The sequence below is a fragment of the Mauremys reevesii genome, linkage group 6 (assembly GCF_016161935.1).
Source record: "Mauremys reevesii isolate NIE-2019 linkage group 6, ASM1616193v1, whole genome shotgun sequence".
NCBI classification, from domain to species: Eukaryota; Metazoa; Chordata; order Testudines; family Geoemydidae; genus Mauremys; species Mauremys reevesii.
Genome location: NC_052628.1, coordinates 128,850,979 through 128,864,274, shown reverse-complemented (window position 1 = coordinate 128,864,274; position 13,296 = coordinate 128,850,979). Strand labels below are relative to the sequence as shown.

Here is a 13,296-nt window from a genome sequence, read left to right as displayed (position 1 = left end):
GGCCACACCCTCTCTGCAGTGATGCTGGAACACAGAAACAAGCTGCTCCCCAAATTAAACATCTCTCTGGCCACATGGGCAAGAATGAAGGGCCCGTAGAGCCATGTTTCTGGATTTCTGTGCTGAATTCACAGCATCAGCAATGGTGAACCCTGAATCCAGGTCCCTGACCAGATTCTATGAGTGTGGAAACCAAAAGCCTCTGCTCCCAGCCACAGTGACACAAGTACCTTGAAAGGCTTCACTAAGCTCCAGATACAGATGTCAATCATGTGCTAGGTTTGTGCCCATCTCCTCTCAGTCCCTGGATTTGAAAGAGAGAAGAATCTTGCCCTGCCCAGGGAGCAAAAAATGAATTAGATAAAATGACCAATTAGAGATGGAAAGGACCATTAAACAAAAAACATGACACATGGCTGTAAACTGCCCCTCAAACTAGCTAATATTAATTGGCTAGTTTCTTGTAGGTTGTTAACAAAACTATTTACCCAATATTTACACATGTTGAAAAATCAGTTTCCCAGCCTCTTGGCACTGAAATACACATTACATTGCTGTGTATGGCTGTTTCTTGTTGCCATTTGTAAAGATGGCCAAGGACAAGATCATTTTCTGCTGAGGTTTGTGAGAGAAATAAGCAACTAGTATAACTGTTGCAAAAAAACTGGGTACAAATTTCAAGTAACCTTGAACAGCAAGCGCAAACTGTTTGGGAAGGGAAACATTAGGGTGTGTAATGATGCTAACTAATCTGGGATATTTGTGGCCATGGTAACAGACAAGGTACATACATGGGCAATAGTGAATTAACATTTTGAAGTAGACTAGGTTGCAACTGTCCTCCTGAGTTGAAGTGGTAAAGCATTTAACCTCTTCCCCTGCTATGTTTGTGCTGATTAATCTTTAACTAAAAAGCTTTGGTAATAAATTTGACTGAGTGTGATTATCTGATATCTTATTGCTAAAAGAACCAAGTAATAAGTATGAAAGTGTTGCAGCAAAAGGTAGATCTTGACGGGGAAAACTTTAAGGACAAGGGGAGCCTTCTTCCAGATTGATATGGGGAAGGCAATTCCATATGTAGGGGATGGCATGGAAGAAAGCACATCGATGACTGTGGGAGAAGTTTGGACAAAGAGGCAACAAGAACAAAGCTACCGTCATTGGTGGGACACAGGGGCTGGGGGTAACCCAACAAATATGATGGTACAGACGGTGAATGAGGAAGAATTACATGGTGAATGAAGCTGGTGCCCATAGAAGTGGTGGCACTTCCATGATCAAAGTTCAGTGGCACTTTCTCTACAGACTCTATTTCTCAGAGTGCTCCATCATGCACGTGCACAGGCAGATTGCCTTGATAACGCTGCGTCACACCAGGGGAAGAGGTAGAATCTGTGGAATGAATTTGGGCTCATTTGGTCAAGTGGCTCTGGAGATGCAGCTTCTCTACAGTGAGCTGCTTTTAACATTTTCAATTTCTTACCTTTTTTTCCAGCAGAGCTGCCCAGGGAGCAAGGTTAGCTGAACCGCCCCCTGCCCCATTTTGGAACTGGGGCTGGGGAATGGAGATGTAATTTGTAGTGACCTTCTCGGTGAGGCTTGTCCCCCATCTTACCTTTCCTCTGCAGAGTCTCCTTCCCGCACTCTATTTCCCGGCTAAGGAGTTCTGTACATCTCTCCTCCAGGTCGTGTTTCCATCTTTCATTGTCATCTACTTCAGCATCCCATCTCCTCTTGCTGATCTGAGCCCCAATATCTGCTGCTACCCAAGTCATGGTCTCCTTATCGAAGGTAAGAAAGTCTCGTCTGTCATATGAATCCTGGTAAAACCCCTGAATGACGTCGTCTTCCCAGAGATCACAGCCAAATATCGTCTGGATAATGTGAAACCCTGAAACACAGCGGAGGGTCAGCAGCAGCCTGTCTCTGAAAATCTCACCAAGACCCCACTGCAGGTACCCAGTGGTTCTTCTCCTTGCTACTGGGCCCTCCCTCCCCTGAGAAATGGGGTTTCCCCTTATGCTGTGGGGTCCTACACCCTCCCAGCTCCTTTCAGAAGGGAATCCAAACTCACATGGGCCGCCCTCTCCATATGTTGGGGCTTTAGTTTACAAGACCCCCCACCGCATAGAGCTCACAACCTTCAAGGAGTAACTCACTGCTGCTTGTTCTTGTATGCTCCCTGCAGCAGGTGCAGGGCGGCACGACCCCAAAGGGAGCACTCCGGATACTGCATGGGTCTATCCCCTCCAGCTCTCTTCTGCTCTCTGAGGATCCCCCAGTTCTGGTAGTCAGGGTCATTCTGGAGAAAAGAGGGAGTGCAGAGGGTCTGTACCCCCTCTCTCCTGCGCTGGTTGTATTAATTTTGCAGGGTCCTCGGGGTCACTTGGTCCCCCACCTCCTCCATTCACAGTACCCCCATGTCCCTGTGGGGAGGGGGTACAGGTCTGTCCCCCACACTAACCTCTGCTCTGGTTTAATGACCTCACAGAATCCGCAGGGTCACTCTGTTCCCTGCCCCATCTTCCCCATGCCCCCAACTCAATCTAGGAATGGCAAAGAACCAACTTCGGATGCTTGGCCTCTTTTTCACATGGCCACTGTCTCAAGGTGATTCCCTATAAGGATCAGACCATTGACGGCCCTTAGTTCAGCTGGACGCCATTTTCCCACAGCCAGGCTAATCATCACAGCAACGGCCCCCATCTCGCACACAACCAAGTGCAGACTCGGTTAATACAGCCACTCCTGGGCTGACAGGAGGCAGGGAGGGAGACTGGGAGAGGGGGGCAAGGGGCTGTGGGGATGGGGACAGGAGAGTTTAGGAGACAGGGAGGGAGGCTGTGGTGAACAGAGAACATTGTGGGGATCACAAGGAAGACTGAAACGTGTGGGGAACAGATCAGACCCCTAGCTTGGCAAACGGGGCAGAATGTGGGGGCACAAAAATAATTCACACAGGGTCCCAAATATTTTCCACCCCCCTCCCACCCCCCACCATTAGATACACAGAAGTAAATGACTAGTGATTTTGGGTGCCCAACTGAGACCTTTTAAAGGGGCCTGATCAGAAAGTGAGAGCACCTGGCCTCTTCATATCAGACACCCAAATATCACTAATCACTTCTGGAAAAATGTAGGCCAAGGGATTAAAATACAATTTGGTGTCACAGCCATAGGACAGAGCCAAGCCCACTAAGCTGTGTCCCTGAACAATGCCCCAGATCTGGACAAAAACCAGTGACTAACCTTCCTGTAACGGTTGTTCTTAGAGATGTGTTGCACACGTCCATTCCACGTTAGGTGTGCGTACCCCGCACAATCACCGGGAATTTTTCCCTCGGTGGTACCCCTCGGGCCAGCTCTAGCGCCCCCTACTGCAGCGGTCTCATGTCACAGTGGAGGGACTGGTTGACCCCGCACTTTCTCAGCTCCTTCTTGCCAGCAACTCCAACAGATGAATAGGACGGTGGCTCATGGAATGGACGTGTGCAACACATCTCAAATAACAACAGTTACAGAAAGGTTAGTAACCATTTTTTCTTCTTCAAATGTTTGCACGTATCCATTCCACATTTAGTGACTCCCATGCAGTACCGTAGGAGGTGGGCTCAGAGTTCATGGACACATGGATTGCAACACTGCCCAACCAAACCCAGCATCATCTCTAGCTTGTTGAGCAATGGCGTAGTTGAAAGAAAAAGCATGTCCCGACGCCCAGGTCGCTGCTCTGCAAACATCTTGGATCAGGCCTGGGCCATGAACACCACTGAGGAAGATTGTGCTCCCACAGAATGGGCCGTCAGGAAGGCAAGTGATAGGACACCTGCCTGCTCATACCACGTGTGAATGCACAATGTGATCCAGGATGAAATTCTCTGAGCCGAAATGGGTAGGGCTTTCATCCTATCCACTTCTGCCACAAAGAGCTGTGTGGATTTATGGATCGACTTTCTCTATAGTCTTTTCTATATAGAACACTAGGACACTCTGCCTAACATCCAGAGTATGGAGATTCCTCCCTATTCTTGCATCCGAAGAAGTGGGTATTCACCCACGAAAGCTCATGCTGCAAAACGTCTGTTAGTCTATAAGGTGCCACAGGATTCTTTGCTGCTTTTACAGATCCAGACTAACACGGCTACCCCTCTGATACTCCCTATTCTTGTGAAGCTTCGGGGAAAAATGGGCAGGAAAATAGCCTGATTGCTATGAAGTGCGAGACTACCTTCAGGAGGAACATGGGGTGGGGGTGACATTGTACCTCACCCTTAAAGAACACTGTATATGTAGGTTTTGACATGTGTGGTCATCTCCGAGACCCTCCTGACTGAGGTAATTGCTACCAGAAAGGCGACCTTCCAGGAATGGTACAACAGAGGGCACAATGCCAGTGGCTCAAAGGGTGGCCCCATGAGCTCTGACAGGACCAGGTTTAAGTCCCCCAGTGGGGTGGGTTCCCAGATTTGGGGGTAGAGCCTTTCAAAGCCTTTGAGGAAGTGAATGGACATTTCATGTGAAAAAACGGATCAACCACCCAGCAGGGGGTAGAATGCGGAGACCGCGGCTGTGTGTGCCTTAGCAGATGAAATCGCTAGACCTGTCTGTTTCCAGACTGTTCTGGAGTATCTGCTTTATCTGAGAGATGACTCAGTGGGTGAGAGGCAGCGGTGCTGGATCAGGGGGAAATGAGGAGCCATGGCCCTGCCACTTTAGCAGCAGGTGAGATCAAGGGGAAGAGGGTGGAGCCTGAGAAGAGGTGGAACGTGTGTGTGTGTGTGTGTGTGTGGTGTGTGTGTGTGTGGTGTGTGGTGTGTGTGTGTGTGTGTGTGTGTGTCACCAGTGGCCCTCAACTCATCGGGAGGTTCTGGCACCCTGGTGAGAGGCCCTGCTGGGGAGACCAAATGGAGAAATGCTTCCACTTGGCCAGGTAAGTAGCTCTGGTAGATGGTTTCCTACTGCCTAGCAAGACCTAACAGACCTGCTCCGAACAGGCCAGTTCTGCAGGTTTAACCGTGGAGCTGTCAGGCAGATGGAGCATTTGGCCGTGATCTTGCGAGATCAGGTCTGGAAGGGGAGGAAGCGGCACTGGAGTTGCTACTGACAGGTCTAGAAATAACCCAAACTAGTGGTGATGTGGCCAGGCTGAGGCTATGAGAATAACCTTCGCCCTTGACCTTCAGCAAGACCTTGTGCACAAAAGGAATGGGGGGGGGGAGGCGCAGAACAGGTGATTTCTCCAAGGGAGTAAGAAGGCATCCGGGAGCAAGCCTGGGTTGCAGTCACACAGACAGCAGAACTGCTGACATTTCCTGTTCTGTCTGGTTGTGAACAGGTCTACGAGGGGAGCACCCCACCACTGGAAAATGGTCCTTGCTATGTCATAGGGACCATTCGCAGTGAGAATAGCTGATCTGCCAGCTCATTCTGGGCTCCCGAAAGGTGAGAAGCTTCGAGGTGGATCGAGTGCTTTATGCAGAGCTCCCACAAGCAAATGGCCTCCTGACACAGGGGGGAGAAGAGCGGGACGCTCCCTGCCTGTTGATATAAAACATGGCTGCCATGTTGTCTGTAAGAACTCGCACCAACTTGCTTACGATGGGGGGTAAGAACACCTGTGTGCTAGGCGGACCATCCTGAGCTCTCTGACGTTTATCTGTTGCAAGAGTTCCAGCTGGGACCACTGACCTTGTGTCCTGAGGTGCCTCAGATGGGCAGGCCCTGTGAGCACCGAGTCCAAATGACGGCAGTTTAGCTGAGCCTGAAGGGGTCTGAGGTGCAACCTCACATACCACACCACGTATATGCACGCGGCCATGTGACCCGACAGCCTGAGTGGGCCTTGACCTGTGACGACACTGACTGGAATTGGGCTTCTGGGAGGAAGGCCCTGGCCTGGGTAGAATTGAGCATCACTCCAATAAACTCTGTCCTCTGAGCCGGGAGAAGTGTCGGCTTCTGCTCATTAATCAGCAGGCCCAGTGGGTCAGAGACGCCCTTTGGCCTTTGGAATTAGGAAATAATGGGAGTGAAACCCTTTCCCTCTTAAGTTCTGAGGCACCTCCTCCACAGCTCCTACCCAGAGAAGGGCTTGCACCTCCTGGGCTAAACGTTGCTCATGAGAAGGGTCCCTGAAGAGGGATGGGGATGGGAGGTAGGAGGGAGGCATGGAAACAAACTGACACGTATAACCCTCCTCCACCGCACTCAGCACCTAATGGTCTGTGGTGATAAGGGACCTGCTGAGCTGAAGCAGGAGAGAGAATCCAAAAACAAAAAGGGGGCAGGATTTGGTATGGCGACTGGTGTAATGCCCTTAGGCACCCGGTCAAAAGCTCTGCTTGGAGCCCCCTGAGTATCCGTGAGGGCCAGGCAGTGAGGCTGAGGCAGATGGGGGTGGCTCTCTGCACCTATAACTTCTGTTCTGCTCTGGAGTCCTTCAGGCTGTGCAGTTTGGTATCTGTTTGCTCTGAGAAAAGCGAAGTCCCTTCAAACGGAAGGTCTTGAAGAGCCTGCTGGACCTCTGTCTGGGGGCCAGAGGACTGAAGCCAGGAGCCCCTTTGCGTGGCGATTGCTGATGCCACAGCCCCAGCCACCACATCCACTGTGTCAAGGGTGGCTTGTAGGGATGCCTTGGCCACCGCCTTCCCTTCCACCACAGCAACAATCTCCTGCCTGGAATGCCCTGCGAGCCCCTCCGTCCCCTTCCCCCGCTCACACTGATACCACCATCTCCCGCTCCGTCCCTGTGTCCCCATGGCCCTAGGTTGGCCGTGTCCCGCACTCACCCTCGCTCTGGTTGTAGAGCTGACTCAGGGTGTTCAGACTCGCGTTGTACCATTTCTGGTGGCGCTGTGCCCACCAGGTCCTCACGTCCCACAACTCCGGGCCCTCGTTCTGCGCCATCCACACTGTGCGGGGCTCCGCCCTCTGCATCCCGCTGGTGTAGACGTAGATGACCTGATCGTCCACGTACCCAACACGGCTGAACCAGGGCAGCCCCGGGCCGGACTCCGACACCACCGTGTCCAATACACGCCTGGAGTGCAGGCCGCGGGGGGGAAGATTGGGGCAGGGAGGTCAGACCTGCACCAACCCTGCCATGGACCCCCTGGCAATACACGAGAGGCGGTGCTGGCCCCCAGGAGCGCTCCTGTGGGAGGGAGACCTGCAGAATGGCCCACAGAATAGCCTGACCAGGGAGAAAGAGAGATTGGGGTAGAAGGAGAAGGAGGACAAGGATGGACGGGGGAGATGAGGGGGAGATGGGAGGGGGTCTGGAGCGTGTGAGGAGTAGGGGAGCAGACGGGGGAGTGTATTGGGTGCACGGGGGCTGAAGGGGAGTGTGCAGAAGGAACGGGGGCTCAGGAGGAAGGGCAGAGCTGGAGGAGGATGGAGCAGGAGAAGGGCTGGGGCTGTAGGAGATGCAAGAGCTGAAGCTGGGAGCACAAGGGGGGGCGGGGGAATGTGTCCAAACTGCAGGTGGGAGCCAGGGCCCCAGCTGTGCACACAATTTTCTGTAATTTATTAAGAACATAAGAACGGCCATACTGGGTCAGACCCATAGGTGCCAACTCTGTGGGTGCTCCGGGGCTGGAGAACCCACAGGGAAAAATTGGTGGGTGCTCTGCACCCAACGGCAGCCAAGCTCCCCGCCCCAGCTCACCTCCGCTTCCTCCCCTGAGCGTGCCGCGTCCCCACTTCCCCTACCAGCGCTTGCCATCGCAAAACAAGCTGAGAAAAGAAGGGGGGAGGAGCAGGGACCTCAGCACACTCAGGGGAGCAGGCGGGGCCGGGGTGGGAGTCCAATAGGGGCAGGGAGGGGGCAGAGTTGGGGCGGGGACTTTGGGGAAGGGGTTGGAATGGGGGAGGGTCGGGAGGGCGTGGGGCAGGGGTGCAGTCGGGGCGGGGATGGGGGCAGTTGAGCACTCACCGGTGCCAAGAGAAGTTGGTGCCTGTGGTCAGACCAAAGGGTCTAGCCCAGTGTCCTATCTTCCAACAGTGGCCAATGCCAGGTGCCCCAGAGGAAATAAATAGAAGGGGGTAACACTTCCTTATTCATTTTCTCCATGACTTCATAGACCTCAATTAGAACCCCCTTAGTCATTTCTTTTCCGAGCTGAAAAGTTCCAGTCTTATTAATCTCTCCTCCTATGGAAGCTGTTCCATACCCCATACCATCTTTGTTGCCCTTTGCTGTACCTTTTCCAGTTCCAATAGAGCTTTTCTTTTAATAGGGTGACCACATCTGCACACAGTATCCATGATGTGGGCATCCCATGGATTTATATAGAGGCAATATGATAATTTTCTTATCTATCCCTTTCCTACTGATTCCCAACATTCTGTTCGCTTTTTTGAGTGCATGTTTTCAAAGAACTATCCACAATGACTCCAAGATCTCTTTCTTGAGTGATAACAGCTAATTTAGATCCCATCATTTGATATGTATAGTTGGGATTATGTTTTCCAAGGTGCATTACTTTGCATTTATCCACACTGAATTTCACCTGCCATTTTGTTGCTCAGTCACCCAGTTTTGTGAGATCCCTTTGTAACTCTTTGCAGTCTGCTTCGGACTTAATTTATTCATGCTGTGGCTGAACCTAGGTCCCCTGTAGGGACCAGGCCCCCTCTTGTGCCAGTCACTGCACAGGCCCTGCCCTGTGGAGCTCACAGGCTGATCACCCGTCCGTACAGTCGGGTTCACACCACACAGCCACAGGCAGGATCAGGGCCAAAGCAGGGGGTAGGGAAGGGCAACGGCTCCCAGACAGAGGGCCTGGTGCTGCAGAGACTGAACCCCTGATCCCTTCACTCCAGTGAGTGTCCCACTGACACCAGACACGGCTCAGGGGAGTTACACCCACCCTGTCTGATCCCCACAACAGGCTCTCCCTTCCAGCCTCCCATACTCATCCTTGGGAACTTCAGCTTCCAAGGCAATGGCCCATCTGACCCTCTGCTTCCCATCTCCTCACCCTCCCCTCTGCATTCACCTGGCCGCCCCGGGTCAACTCCCCGACTCTACAAAAGGGCCATGCACTGGACTTGTGTTCACCAAGCCTTGTTCTCTGAGCTCTCCGGTGCTGATTCCCCTTCTCCAACCATCACCAGGTCTCTCTCCGCATCACCCATCAGCCACCTCTCCCCATGTGTTATAATGAATATTGTGTGTGCCTTGGTTTCCCCTATGAGCTGCATGGTTAACAAGGTGGGGGAAAAGATTAATTGCTCTGCAGAGATCCAGGTGTGACTGATGCCTCACTATCTGGGGTCTGGGACCCATGCTGATGGGGAGTCCCAGAAGACAACTGCCCAGACATTTGGCACATTTGGACATGCATGACCCATCCTCTGCAGGAAGCCAGCCAGCTGGGACCAGCTGGGAAACAAAGAGCTGAGAACGAGGCGAGGGGACAATGTTTGACAGGAACAAGAACAAAAGACTAAAGAGGGGCCCCTTGGGGCTAAGTGTGGGCTGTTGGAGGGAAAAGCTTCTGGACTGGGACAAAAGAGAAAGTTCTGGGCTCTGGACAGACCCAGATGGACTTTGCTGTAACTTTCCATTCTCTAATGAAAAGCCTGTTGAGAGTCTTTAGGTTAAGTTTAGAGGAGAGAACAACAAGGGTGATGTTGTGGTGGGCGTCTGCTATAGACCATCAGACCAGGGGGATGAGGTAGACGAGGCTTTCTTCAGACAACTAACAAGTTTCCAGATCACAGGCCCTGGTTCTCATGGGGGACTTCAATCACCCTGACATGTGCTGGGAGAGCAATACAGCAGTGCACAGAAAATGCAGGGGCCGTGCTCCTCTTGACCTGCTCACCAACAGGGAAGAATTGGTTGGGGAAGTAGAAGTGGGTGGCAACCTGAGCAGCAGTGACCATGAGATGGTCGAGTTCAGGATCCTGACACAAGGAAGAAAGGAGAGCAGCAGAATATGGACCCTGGACTTCAGAAAAGCAGACTTGGACTTCCTCAGGGAACTGATGGGCGGGATCCCCTGAGAGGCTAATATGAAGGGGAATGGGGTCCAGGAGAGCAGGCTGTATTTTGAAGAAGACTTATTGAGGGCATAGGAACAAACCATCCCGATGTGCAGAAAGAATGGCAAATATGGCAGGCGACCAGCTTGGCTTAAAAGTGAAAATCTTCAGTGAGCTTAAATACAAAAAGGAAGCTTACAAGAAGTGGAAACTTGGACAGAGTATAACAATACTGTTCGAGCACGCAGGGGTGTAATCAGGAAGGCCAAAGCACAATTGGAGTTGCAGCTAGCAAGGGATGTGAAGGGTAACAAGAAGGGTTTCTACAGGTATGTGAGCAACAATGTGGTGGTCAGGGTAAGTGTGGGACCCTTACTGAATGAGGGAGGGAACCTAGTGACAGATGATGAGGAAAAAGCTGAAGTACTCAAGGCTTTTTCTGCCTCGATCACCACAGACAAGATCAGCTCCCAGACTGCTGCACTGGGCAGCACAGTATGGGGAGAGGTGAGCAGCGCTCAGTGGTGAAAGAACAGGTTAAGGACTATTTAGAAAAGCTGACATACACAAGTCCATGGAGTCGGAGCTAATGCATCCAAGGGTGCTGAGAGAGTTGGCTGATGTGATTGCAGAGTTATTGGCCGTTATCTTTGAAAATTCATGGCCATCGATGGAGGTGCCGGACAATTGGGAAAAGGTAAATATGGAATCCATTTTTAAGCACTTGGAGGAGAGGAAGGTGATCAGGAACAGTCAACATGGATTCACCAAGGGCAAGTCATACCTGACCAACCTGATTGCCTTCTAGGGTGAGACAAATGGCTCTCTGGATATGGGGAAAGTGGTGCACATGATATCATGACTTTAGCAAAGCTTTTGATATGGTCTCCCACAGTATTCTTGCCAGCAAGTTAAAGACGTATGGATTGGATGAACAGAATAAGGTGGATAGAAAGCTGGCTAGATTGTCAGGCTAAACGGATAGTGATCAACAGCTTGATGTCTAGTTGACAACCGGTATCAAGAGGAGTGCCCCAGGGGTCGGTCCTGGGCCCAGTTTTGTTCAGTATCTTTATTAATGATCTGGATGATGGGATGGATTGCACCCTCAGCAAGTTTGCTGATGACACTAAGCTATGGGGAGAGGTAGATGTGCTGGAGGGTAGGGATAGGATACAGAGTGACCTAGACAAATTAGAGGATTGGGCCAAAAGAAATCTGATGAGATTCAACAAGGACAAGTGCAGAGGTGTGCATTTAGGACAGAAGAATCCCATGCACCGCTATGGGCTGGGGACTGACTGGCTAAGCCGCAGTTCTGCAGAAAAGGACCGGGGGATTACAGTGGACGAGAAGCTGGATAGGAGTCAGCAGTGTGCCCTTGTTGCCAAGAAGGCTAAAGGCATATTGGGCTGTATTAGTAGGAGCACTGCCAGCAGATCGAGGGAAGCGATTATTCCCCTCTATTCGGCACTGGTAAGGCCACATCTGCAGTATTGCGTCCAGTTTTGGGCCCCCCACTACAGAAAGGATGTGGACAAATTGGAAAGAGACCAGTGGAGGGCAACAAAAATGATCAGGGGGCTGGAGCACATGACTTACGAGGAGAGGCTGAGGGAACTGGGCTTATTTAGTCTGCAGAAGAGAAGAATGAGGGGGAATTTGATAGCAGCCTTCAACTACCTGAAAGGGGGTTCCAAAGAGGATGGATCTAGACTGTTCTCAGTGGTAGCAGATGACAGAACAAGGAGTAATGGTCTCAAGTTGCAGTGGGAGAAGTTTAGGTTGGATATTAGGAAGAACTATTTCACTTGGACAGGACTGCCCGGGGGGGGGGGCAAGAGGGGCAATTTCCCCCAGGCCCTGCAGTGGCCCCCATGAGAGTTTTTCGGGGCCCCTGGAGCGGGGTCCTTCACTTGCTCCGGGGGCCCTGGAAAACTCTCTTGGGGCCCGGGGCCCCCGGAGCTTCTTCCTCTCCGGGTCTTCGGTGGCAATTTGGCGGCGGTGGCCCCCCACCGCCGAAGACCCCAGGCACCCTGAATCCTCTGGGCGGCCCTGCACTTGAAGGGCGGTAAAGCACTGGAATGGGTTATCTAGGGAGCTGGTGGAATCTCCTTCCCTAGAGGTTTTTAAGGCCCAGGTTGACAAAGCCCTGGCTGGGATGATTTAGTTGGTGTTGGTCCTGCTTTGAGCAGGGGGTTGGACTAGATACCTCCCGAGGTCCCTTCCAACCCTGAGATTCTCTGATTCTATGACCCCGTAGGGCCAGGCTGCACAGGCCTATCCCTGTTTAGGTCAAACCAAGCCTGTTACTGATGTGATGCAAGGGCACCAATGCACCTTAAGCCATGTCAAACAAACCCCAAACCCACCTCGCAGCCTCACCCAGCTCAACACGGGCCGCTGACCTCCCCAGGGTCTGAGCTGCAGCCTCATGGGGAACAAGGAAGATTCAAGTCCATGCAAGCAAAAGCAGGACGTGCCTTCCCCTCTCCTCACCACACCCTGTTGGGATTCAGAAGCTCTTTATCTGGCAGGTACAGGAGATCCTAACAGCACAAACGCAGCAGCTGTTCTGTGCTCTGCAAAGGAAGCTCACGCCTAAACTAAGACCTGATTAATGCACAAATCCAGGGGCTCCAAACTCTCCCCCCATGCTGGGGCACCAACTCACTGCTAGAGACAGAGAGGGGTTAACATCTCCTCCCTTTCTCTACCTACGCTACATTGATGACATCTTCATCATCTGGACCCATGGGAAGGAGACTCTGGAAAAATTCCACCACGATTTCAACAGCTTCCACCCCACCATCAACTCAGCCTGGACCAATCTACATGGGAGGTCCACTTCCTAGACACCACGGTGCAAATAAGTGATGGTCACATTAACACCACCCTATACCGAAAACCTACCGACTGCTATGCCTACCTTCATGCCTCCAGCTTCCATCCTGGGCACACCACACAATCCATTGTCTACAGCCAAGCACTGAGGTACAACCACATCTGCTCCAACCCCTCAGACAGAGACCAACACCTACAAAATCTCCACCAAGCATCCTCAAAACTACAATACCCGCACGAGGAAATAAGGAAACAGATCAACAGAGCCAGACGTGTACCCAGAAGCCTCCTACTGCAAGACAAACCCAAGAAAGAAACCAACAGGACTCCACTGGCCATCACATACAGTCCCCAGCTCAAACCCCTCCAACGCATCATCAGGGATCTACAACCCATCTTGGACAATGATCCCACACTTTCACAGGCCTTGGGTGGCAGGCCAGTCCTCGCCCACAGACA

General features: G+C 51.9%; 1 protein-coding gene across 1 annotated transcript; it reads right to left on the bottom strand.

The window, feature by feature from the left end:
- Positions 1–512: 512 nt before the first annotated feature.
- Positions 513–7,056, bottom strand: LOC120407316 (class I histocompatibility antigen, F10 alpha chain-like; the record flags this gene model as incomplete). The annotated part of the gene is made up of 3 exons (XM_039542825.1): positions 513–595; positions 1,616–1,894; positions 6,792–7,056. Coding segments are annotated over 3 exons (627 nt in total), but the record flags the coding sequence as incomplete, so codon positions are not given.
- Between the last annotated feature and the right edge of the window lie 6,240 nt (positions 7,057–13,296).